Below are 17,592 nucleotides of genomic sequence, written 5' to 3' on the forward strand. Positions count from 1 at the left end.
ACACACACACACACACACACACACACACACACACACACACACACACACACCTGCCCCTGAAGCTCAGAATATATAGGCCTACCTATACCCCAGTGTTCTGCAAGGGTCATGAGGCTACACAGGGCACAAAGGGAAAGGTACTTCTTAACAGAGGTGGCACTCTGAACTTAGCAACAAAATTACATGTCACCAGAGAGCGCCAGACATGAAGGAAAGAGTGGAGTCACTGCTTGGCCTCCTCAGAAACCCACAGTCACTCACTCAGTTAACCAAGACTGAAACAACATCAAGAGAAGATAATCAGCACTGTTCAATACAGGCCGTTCTGAGAGGTCACCAGGGACTCAGTTCCTAAATGAACTCTGAGACTGATGGGACCTGAACTCTGCCGAAGTTGAAAGTTTAAGTGACTGAAGAAAAATGGGATAGACAATCCAACAGCCAGCCCACCCACATTTTAAAACAATTAACTGTTAAAATGGTCACTTTCACTAATTATTTGTTTTTCCTATGCGAACATCAAGCTTGATTCTAATGTTGGAATCTAATTCTTTGACCACATACTAAGTCTCCAAATCCCACAGGAATGAAGAGTTGGAGAGAATCAAGCTTCTTATCTCACAGACGTCACTAACACGGGAAAAGCAAACACTGACTGAGCAGGGAGACGAGATGAAAGACACAGACTTGAAGACAGCGACTTCTGAAACACAGAGGATCCCAGCTGTCAGTCAAGCGTAAAAGAATGTGAAGGAGACAAGTAAGTGCAAATACTTTCCTTTTCTATAAGTCAATGAGTAACTGGCAAAGCATGCCCCACTTTCCTTTTCTAGGAAAAGGACAGTCAGGCTACGGCTAACTCTTCCTGAGATGGGGTGGGTTCCCATGCTGGGACCACTGAGGGAGCCCCACTTCCACTTTTGCGATGAACAGGATGAGTGGAGATCCATGACAGGACTTGGGACTGCTTGCTTTAGGATTAAGAAGTAATTGCTAGGGGACTGGAGAGATGGCTCAGTGGTTAAGAGCACTGTCTGCTCTACCTAGAAGTCTTAAGTTCAATTCCCAGCAACTACATGGTGGCTCACAACCATCTATACTGGGACCTGATGTCCTCCTCTGGTATGCAGGTGTCCATGAAATCAGAGCACTCATAAAAAACTTTTTTTTAAAAAAAGAAGTAACTGATAATACATTTAATGGCAGAAAGAAGGCCGGGACATTATTATCTTTCTATGTCTATTCTATTCAATTAGAAGGAACTTCCTTTGAGATCACAGCTAATCCTCCCGGCAGCTTGAGAGTAAACTTACCTGTAGAACGTGAACGATGGTTTTATAGAAAGAAGCACGAACGGCACCACCGTGTAACTTATTGTCAGCTGTGTCACCGCCCACGTGATGATATCATAAAAGAACTTAAGTTGAGGGGGTTCAATGAAATAATGCCTAAAGTTATTTCTCACCTGAAAAGAAACGAAGACACGGAAAGTTGCTACATCTTTAGATTAATATTATATATGTAAAATACACTGGCAACAGCAACTACTTCCGGCCTGTGGAGTGACACCTTCACCCTGCTGTCTGAGTTTGAATTGCATCTGCCACCAGAGAGGGCAGGTTCCCACAACAGCAATGCATGTATGTGGGGGGCCAGTAAACGGTGGGCTGGGCAGAGGGCTCGGGGAGTTCTCTCCAGCTTTTCTGTGGCTTTCAAGTTGTTTAAATTAGAGACTGTGTATGCCTTCACTGGGTCGCCAAGTTCTCCTCTCACTAGGGAGTGAGGCAGCTGTATTCCATCAGCCTCCGAGTGTGTGGAAGACCGGAAGGATGTATGAACCCAGATCTGATCAGGGCGCACACACCATTTACCGATGGAAGCTGCGAAGGTACTCTTAAAAAGGTTTGTTTGCTTATTTGTTTGTTTGTTGTATGGTTAGAGACTTGTGCATCCTAGGCAAGTGTACTCAGCTACGTCCCCAGCTTTTCACAAAACAGTTCAAAATAGCCAAATGTTGCAGCTTTGAAATGTACAAACTTAAAGATTTTCTCTTTCTACCACATGCCTTATTTTTCGTCCTTCTTTTACATGTCTTAACATTTCCAAGGTGAAGCATGGCTTTGGTTACAAATGCTATGTGGGTTCCTCAGAACTATGTTAGTGAATGGTTACGATTCTCCGTGGCTAGAACCAAATGCTGGCACATACGGCCTCTTGCCTAGCTCTCTCTAATCCATTCTAATAGCAACAAAAACATTTCCTCCAGCATGGCTGTGCACCATTCCACCCCACCCCAGGGCTGGCGCTGGCGCTCAGGGCCAGAGTACTTACCTAGCACTGCAAGGCCCTAGGTACGGTCTTCAGTGCTCCAAGAAAACAAAACAGAAGTCCTACCTTCCCCAACTCCCTGATGCAACAGACAGAACAGGACCATGCTTTTGGGCTGAAGCTCACGGCTCCTTCACACTGCCTGCTTCCTTTCTTCCATTTACCTGTCTAGAACTATCTGCTAATCCTACATACGGGAATTCTCCACTTTAACTCTATTTACCCAGCATTTCCCAAATACATTTGACCTTTTCTAATGTTCTGCCTGTTCCTAAGATATATTGTTTTCCCCATTACACTCCTGTTGGTATTGAAATACGTTCAATCTTTCAAAACACACAGCCAAAGTCTGGCCTAACGAGCTCAAACGCAACCAGGAGGACTCTCCTAAACTCTCATGATACCTGCTAGCGATAAGCCGTGAATTCTAGTATCTGTGCCCCGTGACGCACGTGCAGGTGCACACACAGAACACACATACCCATGCCTCCGCCCCTGGCCAGGCTTTCAACTACCTGACGGTACAGTCCTGTGCTACGATTTCTTGCTATTCCCCTCATAGACTCCCAAGGTAAGCAAAATGAGTACCTGCTAGCTTGTTAAGTGAAGCTTTTTTTTTTTTTTTTAATCCATAAGGCACTATAATAAGCTTGTTAAAACACACTTTTGAACACATTATTTCCCTCTAGTTGACTTTTAAGTACTTACAGCAACTCATCCTCCTTTCCCCTCCCACATTATGAAGCTATCTCAATTGTTTCCCCGGACTGTTTCGGGTTCCCACCAGCAAATAGTCTACAGAATAGACACATCCATGGTGTCTCCCTCTGAGGGAACAGCCCATCCCCTCAGAACCGCAGCAGTGAACAGTTAGGATTCTCAGTGGCTAGAACCACTCCAGGAATGGTCATACTCTACTCTGAACCGAGCGGACTCAAGGGTTACATCCCGCAGGAGACAAATGTTTTAGGACAGTCCTACCCATTCTGACCATCCTCTCTCTCATTCAGAAAATGCTATCAAGACAAAGGACATGCTTCAAGCACTTTTCGTATGCCAGGCACATGGCTTCTCCTGGTACACAGTTGTGTGGAGGCTGGCCTGGGGTGAACACGCACTTCCAAGCACAGTCACACATCTAACTTCTATAACGCAGATGGTGCTGATCACAGAGAGATTCACTCGCTGAATTATAAGACAAAAGTGTTGATACTTACAGCCCGGGCTGCCAATGTCATTAACACTCCTGTTAGAAATGTCAGATAGTATCCTGGGTAGACCCCATGCCAAATGGCAGAGAGAAAGAATGTCTGGATTGTTGGGCTGAAGGTTGCTCGCTCATAACACACCCTAAAAAACCATAGAAAACACGGGAAGCCAAGAGGAGTGAGCGGGTCTGAGTCCACAGAGCCCCTCTCCGAGCTGACAGGGTTAGGGGAGACAGGAAAGCAAACAGCGTTTCTCCTGGCCACTAGCTCAGTCGTTAAGTGTCAGACTTGCAGCAGAAGCCTGGCTCCTGTCTTATTACTGCTATACATAATCACAGAAATGATCACTTCCAGTTTGGGAGAGTCTATAAAACTTAGTCTAGTTCTCCTAAAGTAGAGGGTAGGCTTCAAGCTGACGAAGACAGAACCACTGGGAAGGCTGGCTGAGACACAATGACGACAGCATGTGTGGTATAGCTCACTGGGAGTCACTGTGCTCTTGGGACTCCCATTCCCAGCCCTTTACCTCAGGTGCTCCCTGCCTAAGGCACCCATCGTGTGCGTGCGTGCGTGCGTGCGCACGAGTGTGTGTATGCCATTCCACCAACCGCACACATTCTGGGACACATCCAAAGTCCAGTCCTCTGTGCCCTTGCTGTTCTTGCACTCCAGGTTTAAGATTTAAAAGGCTATGAGATTTTTGTTGTTGTTTTCCAGATTGCTTTGTTTTATTTTGCATGTATGTGTGCACATAATTCACATACATAACTGGTGCCTGTTAATGTTGGAGCCTCTGGAGCTGGGGTTATGGGCTAGCGTGAGCTGTCTTGTGAACGCTGAGGATTGCACTCAGCATTTGCACAAGCAGCAGATGCTCTTCACTGCTGCTGCACCTCCACAGCCTCCAGGCATGATGTTTAAGGATATGGTGAGCCCTGACTGTGGAGTGGAGACTGAGTCTTTTGGTCCTACGTGTGTGCCCCATGCCCAACATAGAAAGAGCTGTTGGTTCAGTTCCCAGAAATCCAGGGCAAGCCCAGGGGCTGGCTTGTTTGTTGCAAGTTGGTTTTTAATAGTAAGTCTCCAATGCGTGACAGTAGGAGCTACAGAGGACCTCGGCTAGCCCGTGTGTCAGCAGGGCCTGAGCCGGGCTGAGGTGGACCAGCACAGAGATACCTGTGGCTCAGTTCCAAGAAGTTCTGATTTGATGACTGGTGCCTCGCTTTGCTGGGTGCTAATGGCATACTCTAGGTAAAACCAAGACCACGTCACTCAACACACTGACAAGGAATGGAGAGTGTAAAGTTAGAAAGCTCAGCCTCAAGTCCTTAATGCCAAAGCACGCCCACGCGTGACTCTTGAAGAAACATACCTTTTGAGCCAAAGAGCTGTCTGGATATTCCAATTATCGAGAAACATCTTAAAACTTGTTGACATCTGAAAAACAAAGGGACCATTTTCTTTGGCCAACAAAATAATGAAGCTTTAAGACACATAATGCTTTTAGTGTGTTACGAAATTAAAACTAAAATTACTTGGTAATGATGGCAGGGGCACTGGTTCCTTCCTCAACACTGTTCTTGTAACACAGTAACATCATCCGTGAAAGTTTCTACATGTCCGGGAACACTGGAGGGGGATGGGGCCACTGCCATCTTCTCCCAGGTGACACAGACAGAGGTGTCCTCACTCTGCACTCACCCTGGCGGCGCAGCCACCTCACCCTCTTCTCAGCACTCCACCTCCTTCTAGGTGACGGAAGACCACAGCCACACAGCACTCCTTCCTCCCCCCCCCCCCCCACACACACACACTGGCTTCACACTGCCTCCAGAGAGCAATGGGCCGAAAACTTCTCACAGTATGGCTGCTTGCTGAGGATGCCTCTGTGGGTCAAGCTAACCTTGCTAAATCTAGCATTTGGTGCATACCTCTGGGCTGCAAACTGTCTGTTGTCATCCAGGTGTCTTCTCTCCTCTCCTTCAATTACAGTGATGATGGGAGCAAACCAAGGGCCCCACACATGCTAAGAACATGGTCAAGCACTGTGGGCCGCTGTCTCTAGCTCCCTTCCAGCATTTTAGATTTCACAGTCTATTTATCTTATCGAGATCTTTGATGTCCTCGTCTGGTTGTCCTTCCTACTCATCTGCCCATCAAAACCCTCTGTCCGACGGTGTCTACCATCCCCACTTATAGCATCTGAATCATGGCTGTGACATTTCAGACCTCTCACATTCATATGTGTGGTTCTCAGCCGTAACTGGCCCTCAATCTACATCTACCCAGTGGTAACTGTCCCCATCTTGAGAGCAGCTATTACAATGTAACAGTTGGGGGGAGGGGAATAAATAAAAAAGAAGTAAACATCAGCAGTTTCCTGTGGGTGAGCCAAACACTTCGGAGTTCTCCCGAATCTCTGAGAGGAGGTGACCCAGCCCCCATCTACAGATACCGTCCCACCCTCCCGCCTCTAGCCAGAGCTCACCATACTCTAAATCCTCATCCTTGGACTCCATGCTCCTCGGCACAGCTGCCTTCCTCATCTCAGGAGTGCCATTCTCTAGGCCTACCGTGGCCACCTGTCCTTCCCATGTATCTCCTTCCCCCATGCACAAGGACCTCACATAGCCAGAGTCTCTCCCTCCTCTCTGTCATACTCTCCATCTTCAAACTCCTTTCTAGTCAGTGATTCTAGTCTTTCCACGTGTGTGTCTATGGATATATACCTATGTGTACAAGGGTTACCCACAGGGGCTTGAGGGGAGTTTCGTATCTCCTGAAGTTACAGGTGGTTGTGAGCTGCCTGGCCCTGGCGCTGGGAACTAAACCCAGCTCCCCTACAAGACCAGTGAGTGCCTTCAGCCACTGAGCCATCTCTCCAGCCCCTTAGTCATTCCATTTAAAAAAAAAAATTAAACAAAAGTGTCCTGAGGCCCCTCTCTGGTATAGGCCTCCACTGCTACAGCCTTTCAGGTCTGTGTCACCTACTCTTTATGCTCCCCCTCCCTGGAAAACTGTTAATAAAATCATAACCAGTGGGGGCACTCCTGAACCCTCATCTCAGTTGACATCTGGGGGCATTTGGCAATGGTCACTATGTCCACCTTCAGGGAACCAATGATTCCCTTTTCTCACTCCAATTATTCCCAAGAAGGCGGTGCCTCATGTCCTCAGGAGGACGAATCTCTCCTTCCAAAGATGTGGTTCTCAAGGTATGAAAAAAAAAAATCCTACCCTTTTTATGTATAAGCATAAACACATATGGGAAACTAAGTCTCTCCATGAGGGCTGGAAAAGTCCTCAGAGGGGCGCTACAGAGTCAAAAGTTGTAAATACCAATACCTTCACCACCTTACTTCAGCAACTATCCATTCCCCCACCCCTTTGCCTGTGATAATTTATCTTTATTTTATGCACCTCCCTCTGTTGCCTACACTAAGATGGAGTACAGATTTACAAACATTGTATGCCTGCACCTTCCAGGTCAGAACCTACTTTCCAGCACTTTCTGAAGCTTCCTGAGGACCACAGGTCACCAGCCTCACTCACTGCATCCTTGGAGGCTGGAGTGGTTCTCCACCAGTAAATATGGGGTGAAAGTCAGGGTGTTATTTCATGGTCCTCCTCCCTAACATTTGGCTTTTACTTTCTTTCCACCCCCTCTCCTCTATGAGCCCTGAAGGGGGTGATGTGAGTATCCTGTTTAATGCCCAGCACCCAGCTTGCTCTTAGCACCTCGTTCAGCCATGAATCCAGCTCAGCTTTAATTCTTTGTATAAAAATAAGCATCAACCCATATGTGTGAGAAGCATCCCCATGCATGTGAGTTCTTGGTTCCAGGTTAGTGGTGTTGTTTGGGAGGTTTGAGAGGTGTGTCTTGTTGCAGGAAGTGTGTCACTGGAGGTGGATTAAACACTTTAGAGACTCACACCATTTCTGGTTCACTCTCTGCTTTGTGCTCTCAGTGACCTAGTCCCACACTATGTCCTCACTCCATCGTTATGGACCCCAACATCTAGAAGCCCAAATAAATCCTCTATTCTATTAAAAACAAACAAACCAAAATAGTCTGGGTACTACCGTGGTCATCACCCATTAGCAGTGCTCTCAGGCCAGCAAACCACAACCCATGAAAGCAAACTGTGGCATCTGAATTGGCAACTAACATCTTAATCATTTACTAACCTCTATTTGCTGAATTCTCAAATTAGAAATTAAGTCCCAACGAGCCACTCCACTCCTGTCGTAGCCTCTGAATCCAAAGCCGGCAGCGTTGTTAATGGCATCAGCTGTCACAAAGGAACGTGTCAAGAAACATTATCACAAGGCAGGCGTGTGGCGCAAGCCTGTTATCCCAGCACTCGGGGAGGCAGGGGGAGGCAGAGGGAGGCAGAGCTCTGTGAGTTCGAGGCCAGCCTGGTCTAGTTACACATGTTTGATGTGTTAGAACCACCATGTTGGTGCTGGGGACTGAACCTGGGTCCTCTGCAATTGCGACAAATGCTCTTAACTGCTGAGCCATCTCTCCAGCCCTTCAATCTACTCTATTTCCCAGGAGGTATAGGCAATGTCTGATTCTTAGGCAGTAAAAGGAGACTTTTTATTGATTTAGTAGTATCAGAGACTGACCGGTTGGCCTTGAGCCTTCTAGGCAAGTCTTTTTCTACTGAACTATAATCCATAGTTCATGGCTGATTCTAATCTTTAAATGTGTATGTATGTGCATTTCTCTGTGTGTGTCTGGGGGGGGGTGCCCATGAAGGCCACAATAGGGTACTGGAAACCCTAGAGCTGGAGTTACAGGTGGTTATAACCAAACGCAAGTCCCCTGGAAGAGCAGCAAGTGTTCTTAACCAGTGAGTCATGTCTCCAGTCCTGGCTAATTCTAACTTCTAAGAGAGGTTAGAAGCATTATCATACAGAGTGAAAATAATGACCCGATTAAGGACAGCTGGTTAGATAACAAGACACAAGACATGAGGCACATGAAGACAGGTGGAATGGAAAAGTTCGAATACAGTGGAGAATGCTCAGCCATCCGGAAGGAATTGTTGGGGAATGTTCTGCCGGAGCTCAGCATGTTCATTTTGGCCTTTATTACAGACAAGAACATGTAAGTGGGGTCCAATGCCTTCATTTCTTTCCTTCTTGGCTGACCAGAACCCACTCTGTCTGCACAACTTGCTTTTCAACCCTTTTACCCTGATGTTCCAGCAGCATCTTTGCTTACAGACCCAGTCAAGATAGGAAGTTTCAAGTGTCTCTTCCTTTCCTTTCTTCCATTCTTCCATTCCTCCTTTCCCTTCCTTCCTCCCTTCAGTTTGTTTTTTAAGACAGGGTTTCTCTGTATAGCTCCGGCTGTCCTCAAACTCAGAAATCCATCAGCCGCTGCCTCCTTAAAGGTGTGTGCCACCATGCCCAGCTGGAAAGTGTTTCTAATTCACACCGTTTGTGTCATGACCAAACTAGCTGAAACCCATCAAAAATGCAGCAAGACACCACACCTTCAGAGAGAAGGATCCTACCCTTAAATGGTTTGCTCCTTATTACTATAAAGTAAGGAAGTGTCAGGCTGAAGAATGGCCAGATACATATAAGCCTCCATCAATACAGTAATGTACCGGCTTAGTAGGACTAGAGACAAAATCTGCTACAAACATCGGAAGAACCCCACTCCCACCACACAAGTCTGCCAATGGCCTCCAGTCAAATCCAAATGGGAGCAGAAGCCCCGTGTCCCTGCAGCTAGCAGTTTAACAGCTCCAACGGCTCAAGCTTATTTTTTACAATACTTTATTTATTTCTTTATACGTGTGTGTATGTATGTATGTATGTACATATGTATTTATTTATATCTCACATGTGTATGTGTAGGTGCACACACACACACACACACACACACACACACACACACACACACACCACAGTGCCTGCATGGAGGTCAGAGGACAGCTTCTTGGAGTTGGTCCTTTCCTTCCACCATGTGGGTCCCTGGGATTGAACACAGGTTATCAGGCAGCTAACAAATGCCTTTACCCAATGAGCTATCTCACCAATATCAACACCAACTATGAAACAAACAAACAAACAACTGAAAATACAAAGTTGGCTTGGAATATCAGTGCCTGTTTAAACCAGCATTTAAACAGGTATACAAGGATCTTAAAAAATACCATTTAATCCCAGCACTCGGGAGGCAGAGGCAGGTAGTTCTCTGTGAATTCAAGGCCAGCATGGTCTACAGTGAGTTCCAGGACAGCCAAGGCCTCACAGAGAAAGCCTGTCTCAAACAAAATAAAACAAAACAATAACAACAACCCCCCAAAGCCCAAAAAACAAAACAAAATAAAAAAGAAATCTCATTTAGTATTAATGTTTAAATTTGACTAAAATTAAAAGATAGCATCAAGGCAGTATTAGTTTAAATGCACACAAGGCCAGGCATGATAGTACAAGCATCTCATGGCTAGTATCTCAAAAACTGAGGAAGAACCTGGAGATTGAGGTCAGCTTGGGATGCAAAGAAGGACCCTGTCTCAAAACAAATTCTTACAATGTAAGATATAATTAAATTATCTTTTGATTACCATTAAATTACCATGCTAATGCCACTTTAACTATTGCATTTCTGTATGAAAGGCTGAAAATATGGACTCTGGTTCCAAACCACATTTCACTGTAATAAAATAAAGGCAGCAGTGAAATGCCAGGTGCCAACTGCTCAGCCTTTCTGTGATGCACTCTTTGTAGTGTTCAAGTGTCCGCTGGGGGTCACAGGTCTTCAGAACAGAGAGGCTTCGATGCAGTGAGTAGGGGCAAAAGACATAGGCAGGAGGCTCCGAGTCACGTCAGCCCCCCTCCGTGAGGTGTCAGGAGCCTGGGGGTTTGCTGCTACATCCAAGAAGGTTCGTGTGATGATGACGTGTACAGTGCTGAATCCCTTGCAGATGGAGTTGACGATGGGCCACGGCTACCCCCATCAGCCCACCTGAAGCCTGCCCAGGCCGTGCAGCAGTGTAGGGGATGGCTTGTGAAAGGCTTGTCTCTCCCTCCCAGGACTATCCTTCCTGTTTACTCCCCCTACATCAGCCATAGGCCAGGCACGTTCATACCTCTTCAGCCTTAAAGGCACAACTAAACACTCTTTTCTCTAAAACTTTTCTCCATCTGGCGGGTGTCACAGACCCTTCGTCAACTGACGTGATTTTGTACACTTTACTGGTGACATTCTGGTCATAATCTAATGAATCTAATGGTGTTGTAATGATAAGTGTAATAAAGTCATACTAAATGACAGATACCCTGAAGACAGGAACTGTGCCATACTTGTTAGGAGTCACTCAAGCCAGCATGGCATCTAGCATGCAACAGGCATTAGATAAGTACCTGTTACCACCTCAAGTATCCGCTCATTTTTGTCTTACGATAAAATGGGCCTTGAACATGGACTTGGAGGGTTTATTTCTTCACTAAAATTACTCTGACTGTTCGACTTGGTCTTTTTACATCCTCAAGAGGGCACTCTTGAGCTGGACGCAGTGGCGTGCTTGTAGGTTCAGCTACTGGCAAGGCTGAGGCAGGTGGGCTGCTTGCACTGGGCAGTTTGAGGGCAGCAGGTGCATTAAGGCATAGACACACACAGACACAGATACAGACACAGACACACACACACACCCCACCCCAAGACACTGCTTGAAAAGTCTACATGCTACTTACCTAAGGTCCATGCAAAATAGTACTTAGGTCTGGCAGCCAAAAGAGAGACATAGAGATAGGTGGCTCTGGCCGGCCACGACGCGGTGGCTCGGAAATGCTCGTCGATGTTGTACTCCACGGGTAGCAGGCTGGAGATGGTCAAGTGAAACAATAACGAGAGTCCACAGACTAAGAGCTTCTCCGTAACTGCTGCCTGGAAGGGAAGAGTCACAAGCCTCACAGGACTCTGTCTGCATTTTTTGCACCCTGCCGCCTGGCATACCCCGAATGCAGCAACAAACTCTACACCAAGGCAGGGTCTCTCGGTCAGATCCAGAGCTCCCTGATACGGCTAGTCTTGCTGGCCAGCTTGCTCTGGGATCTCCTGGGTCTGCCTTCCAGGGATGCGGTTACAGGCAGGTGGTGACACGACCATTACATGGGCTCTGGGGATCCAAACTAAGGTCCTCACACATGTGCAAGTGCTTTAGCCACTGAGCCATCTCCCCAAACCCAGGAGCAAGAGTTTGACTGTAACTAATTAGGAAGAGAACGCATCCAGAAAGGGAGAATCCAGTGTTTCCAATGGGCTGGGTGAGGAGGGCACAGAAGTCCATGAGGGGGCCTGCCATGTGCGACCCACCATCAGACAGCACTATTTTCACTAAGGAATTGTCTTCTTTCTTTTAAAAGGTTTTGCATTTCTTTCTTTTATGTGTATGACCGTTTCCCCTGTCTGTCTGCACATACACTATGTTTGTGCCTGGTGCTCACAGAGCTCAGAAGAGGGCATTAGATTCCCTGAAAGTAGAGTTATGAATTATCATGAGCTACCATGTTGGTTTTGGACATCAAACCCAGGTCCTCTGCAAGAGCAGCCGGTGCTTGAAACCACTGAGCTGTCTCTCCGGCCCCTGATACAGATTTCTAACTTATATTTGTTCTTTTACCATGACTTGGCCTCTAGTAGATAACACTACTCGGTAGAGTATACAGAATTGTTTGTCCTGAAAGATACTTACAAAGAAACAGACAAAGGCCAGGTGGCTGGTGCAGACATTTAACTCTGGCTACTTGGGGAAGGCAGGGAAACCACAAGTTCAAGGCCAGGCTTCAGAGTGTCAGCTTCCTGAATTAGTAAAATCTGTCTCAACAATGACAAGGGTTGGAGAGGTGCTCGGCAGCTTAGTTCTGTTGCTCCAGGGGACCCAAGTTCAGTCCCAGAACCCACCTCGGGCAGCTCAGCACTGTCTCTACTCTAGTGGATCCCGTACCTTCTTTTGCCCCCCATGGGTACCTTACACCCAGGACACATTCAGACACAAAAATATTTTAAAAACAATAAAGGCAAAAAAAAAAAAAAAAAAAAAAAAAAAAAAGAAAAGGGAATGGAAAACAGAGATGCAACTCAGGAGTGGAATTATTTGCCTTAATACATTAGAACAAGGCCCCAGCAAGGCTCTGGATTCAATCCCTAACAACACACACACACACACACACACACACACACGCATGCACACACGCTCATGCATACACACATGAAGAAAGGAAAAAAAGAAAGAAAGAAATTGGTGGGGAAATTAAGCCAAGTGAAAACATTAGACTTTTTTTTCCCCAGAAAACCAGACAGACAAGCAGAAGCTATAAATCACAGATGAATCTCCCGCCCTTACGTTTGGAGACGGATCTGCCCTATCATGCTGCTGCTCTTCTTTTCCATTTTCACTGGACTGTGCCACGTGGGATGGCCTGCCTTCAATGAAAGTAATGTAGTCTTTGTAAGAGCAGAGCGGGCCTGCCAGGATGCCCATGAAGTTGCAGGTATAACTTACATACTCCAGCAGACTTGGCATGCGCCTGCAATGAGAAGATACACTTGTGAGGTGTGGCAGGAGCTTTCAGGGTGACCCGCAGAGATGACAGTCCTGTGCTCACTACCTCTGCTGTTTCCAAAATAAAAGACGCCTCGGCTTTCACCTGCATCGGTATAAGGATTCGGGAGGCTGCAGCGGAGCGATTCTCACGGTATGTTTGAATGGTGTGCTGTCAGTTTGAGCTTTCGATTTGACATAGTGTACACTCACCTGGGAAGAGAGCCTTCATGAAGAATTCTGTAGATCAGGTTGGCCTGTGAGGGAGCATCTTGACGTTTGTTTATGTAGGAAGACCCAGCCCATCTCGGGGGGAGCACTGTTCCCTAGGAGGGGAGTCCTGAATGACCCATTCAGAAGGAAGCTAGCTGAGAGAGAGTGAGTGTCTGCATGTATTTCCTCCTCTCTTTACTGCAGGGTGATATGAATAGCTGCTGTGAGCTCCAGCTACTGCTACTGTGACTTCCGTGCTAGGCTATCTGTGTCCTGGTTGGACTTTTCTTTTGTCCAGGTGACACAAGCTAGAGTTATCTGGGTTATCTCAACCACAGTTGAGAACATTCTTCCATAAAACTCATCTGTAGGCAATCCCATGGGACATTCTCTTAGTTACTGACTGATGTGGGAGGCCCCAGCCTGTTGTGGTCAGTGCAACCCCTGGGCAGGCGGTCCTGGGGTGTATAAACAGGCTGAGCAAGCCACGAGGAGCAAGTCAGTAAGTCACTCCCCCATGGTCTCGGCATCAGCTCCTGCCTCCAGGCTCTGGCCTGTGTTCCTGTCTGTATTTCCTCAGTGGAGTGTGATCTGAAAGCTGTACAATGAAACAAGTTCTTTTGGTCATGACATTTTATAACAGTAATAGAAACCCCAACCGAGACAAGCTACAATCTGGAATTATGGGCCAAATAAACCTCCCTCTCCTCTATCTTGCTTTTTGTTGAGACAGAGCAATAAAAATGAAACTAGAACAGTAGGGGATTTCCATAAAGATCTTTACAAGCAATGACAGAGGGTTTTCACTTAGGTTTTTCATAATGAAAGAAATGTAAAATGATCGTGATGTGGCATAAGAAATCATCTCTCACTTCTCATTTGCCTGCTCAGTCAACAAATGCATGCTGCAGACAGACCAGTTAGCAAATGCATGCAAGGGGTTATAGACCAGTTGTAAAAAAAAAACAGACTATATATATATATATTAAGATATATGTGCATTTATAGTAATATATGTAATCTTCAGAGATGCTAAGTGCCACAGAGGAAGGGATGTCTTGTCACTGAGTCAGAAGAGCCCTTTTGGTGAAGCACATCTGGGCAGAGGCTAACCAGAGCGAGTGCTTTACGACCCCAGGCAATGATGAGGGCAAGGTGGAGTACACTCAGTAATAGCAGGACTGACAACACAACATGAAGACACAGACAGGAGAAAAGATGCTAACTGAGGTAAGATCACACAGGCCTGGCTCCCAAGCCACAGAAGAGACTGTGAGCTCATTTTCAAAGAGATGAAAACCTAGTCAGGTTTTAAAGGCCAGGTTTCAAAAGCTTCGGTTCGCTCTGGCCCTGTGTGTGGACACAGTGGAGGCGTTGGGAACAGCATGGCATGTGACTTCTGACAGCGCACCTGTGGGGTCAGGTGATGGGTCAGTTGTGAGAACCAAGAGAAACAGGAGACAAGACTGTCGAAAAACAGTTCTGATTCCTTTGCCCAAAGGCCTGTCCAAATGCCACACAGTGTGTACTGCTTCATGGGCATTGTAGTTCATCCACCGGAGATGAAAAAGCAACTACCCCTGAGCACAGTCAGCAGGCCCTGGTGGGCTGGAGGCCCTCCTCCCTCTCTGCGCATCATGAACGGTCTCCTTGGGAAATATTCTGTGGACAAAGAAGTGAAGCAAAAACCCCCATATAGCAGGGATTATGGTTATTTAGAAGGCACCAATGGATCAATATAGCATTCCCCATTCTGACTGGAAACTCCTTCTGTTTTTTCCCCAATATTTCTTTCTTTTTTTTGGGGGGGTGATGGTGGTAGTAGTGGCATTTGTATTTTTTTTCCTAATGTGGTTTAAAAAAACCCATTTATTTATGTATGTATGTATTTATTTATTTCTCTATCATGTACATGTGTGTGCCTGCAATGAATTAATGTATACCACAAGCATACAGGAGACAGAGGAGGTCAGAACAGAGCGTCAGGACCTCTGGAACTGGAGTTACAGGTGGTTGCACCACCATGCGGGTCCTGGGAACTGCACCGGGGTCCTCTGCAAGAGCAGTAAATGCTCTTAACTGCTCAGCCATCTCTCCAGCCTAGTTTAGTTTTCTGAGACAGTCTTGCTCCATAGTCCAGTGTCTCACTCTGGTTCAGGTCGGCCTGGAACTCCTAATAGTCCTTTTACTTCGGCCTCCTAGTGCCTGGGATTACAAGGGTAAACAATCACTATGCCTGGCCATCCTATTCCTTTTTAAACTTTCAAGCCAGGGCCTCATCATATAGCCCAACCCAGGCTGGAACAAACCTATATTTTCTGTCTTGGTTTCATTCTTGTTTTTATACTGGGACAGGGTTGAAAGTTGCCCAGGCTGACCCTGACCTCGTGGTCCTTGTGCTTCCAGCATCTAAGTGCTGGGGTCACAGGCAGGCACCATGGTGCCTACGAGACAAGATTCTTCTCAGTCACAAAATTTCCTGAAGAAAGTTCTGGCTCAACTGCCAAGCAAACCGTCACTTTAATACTTCAGTCCTTGCCTTTACTTATCACACGAAAGACTTGCTGATTTGCTTTGTCCCCTGACATCAACTGTGTGTTGCTTTAGGTCAGCCAGGCGTTCTTAGCCTCACCTCACTGAGGGTCAGTATTTCTTTGCTGCTGAGCACTGTCCTGCACCTGGAAGATGGCAGCCCTTCTAGACTCCGACAACCAGAAGTGTCTCCAGACATGCTCAAATGGCTCCTGGGCTACTTAGGAGATGGGAACATAATGAGAAGCAGACAAAGCTCTCAGCCTTAGAGCCTTGTACTTGGGGTAGGGAGAGGGCCGATGAAAGCAAACAGCGCATATATTATGAAGAAGGCAGAGCAGGGCTAGGAGGGAAGGAGGCTTTAGATGGGCAGCCAACGTAGTTAAAGAGGGAGTGGCTGGGTGTGGTGTTACACACCTATCATCCTAGTCCTTGGGAGGGATGCCAGAATGGAAAGTTTGAAGTCAACCTGACCTACAAAATGAAACCTTGTTCTCTCACCCCCCAAACAAGATAAGGAAGGAATAGGTAAACTGAGGCAAGGCCGTGGAGCTCCGGGCTTCTTTCTCAGGAGGATGCTGTGGTCAGAACTCAGGAAGTTTTGTTACATTGGGAAAGCATTGGGGTTGTTATCAAGAAAGAGACAAACAAAACAAAACAAAGCCTCTTCAAAAAATTTCTGGGGATGAGGAAATGGCTTAGTAGGTAAACGTGCTTGTTATGTAAAGCAAGAGAACCTAAGTTCAAATCTCCAGCGCCCACATATAGACAGAGCTGGGCACGCCACACGTGTGTGACACCTGCGTGCAATGAGAACGGAAGACAGAAACTAGACAGGCAGCTCAGGGCAGGAACTCTGACGCACATGTTCCAAAAACATCCTTGGGTCTCTGGTTGGCACCTTACCTTCTCAGAAGCCAGTAGCCCTGCCTGGGGCTATGTACAACCAGTCCAGACAATAAATGACCCTCAGGTCAGTATTAAACTGGAGTTCTCAACTTCCAAATGGGTTACATCAACTCTTCAACTTTAGCCCATCTCCCAAATGATTTTAGGGTTACCTCTTTAGAGGGTGCGATGACACAGTGGCAGTAAAGGCCCATAGAAGGAAATCTGGTTCCTTCTGGGCATGTGGATGAAAGTTCTGACCTGGGAGGAGACCTAACCTTCTATGCTACAAAAACCATAAAAGAATTAACCAGATGGGTTAGTCAATCACCTGACCAAGGGGCCATGCTAGAAAAGCAGGCTCACCTTGAGCCATGCTAAAAAGACAGGCAAAATTATTATCCTTCTAATTACATACTCTACTTCACCTTCTGAGAATTCCCATCCCTAGCCACCTGGAGGTTCAGTTGGGTCTATGTAGCTTTCTGCATAAAAGTTTAACTTTTCCTTTCCCCCTTCTCTTTCTGAGGCTGGCCAGAACCTAAGTATGCTCTTTTCTTTCTTTTTTCTTTCCATACAAACTCTTATTCTGGAGCTCCCCTCCCAACCATGCACACTTAACACTGACATTCTGCTCTGGCTTGCATATGTCATGCATACACACAACATACACATACACACATACACACAGAATCACTGGACCCAACTTAGAAAGTCTGCTATAGAAGGTGGGAGAAAAGCAAGCAGGAAAGCAGCCTCCTAGACCTAGAGGACGACCAGGATGACAACGGTGGTATGGAGAGAAGCAGCCAGACTGGAGACAACTGGAAGGTCACTGGACTTGCTAGTGGAAT

At 46.5% G+C, this 17,592-nt stretch overlaps 1 protein-coding gene across 1 annotated transcript in view; it reads right to left on the reverse strand.

Moving 5' to 3' along the window:
- Positions 1-17,592, reverse strand: part of Mboat2 (membrane bound O-acyltransferase domain containing 2) — a 117,102-nt gene that overhangs the window by 2,394 nt on the left and 97,116 nt on the right. Inside the window, exons 7-12 of the mRNA XM_055621930.1 lie at positions 12,908-13,091; positions 11,256-11,448; positions 7,725-7,828; positions 4,909-4,973; positions 3,546-3,678; positions 1,314-1,465 (exon numbers count right to left, since the gene is read on the reverse strand). Coding sequence (XP_055477905.1) covers positions 1,314-1,465; positions 3,546-3,678; positions 4,909-4,973; positions 7,725-7,828; positions 11,256-11,448; positions 12,908-13,091 — 831 coding nt within the window. The remainder of the gene's footprint in view (positions 1-1,313; positions 1,466-3,545; positions 3,679-4,908; positions 4,974-7,724; positions 7,829-11,255; positions 11,449-12,907; positions 13,092-17,592) is intronic.

The sequence above is a fragment of the Psammomys obesus genome, unplaced genomic scaffold (assembly GCF_907164565.1).
Source record: "Psammomys obesus unplaced genomic scaffold, mPsaObe1.curated_primary_1811, whole genome shotgun sequence".
Classification (NCBI taxonomy): domain Eukaryota; kingdom Metazoa; phylum Chordata; class Mammalia; order Rodentia; family Muridae; genus Psammomys; species Psammomys obesus.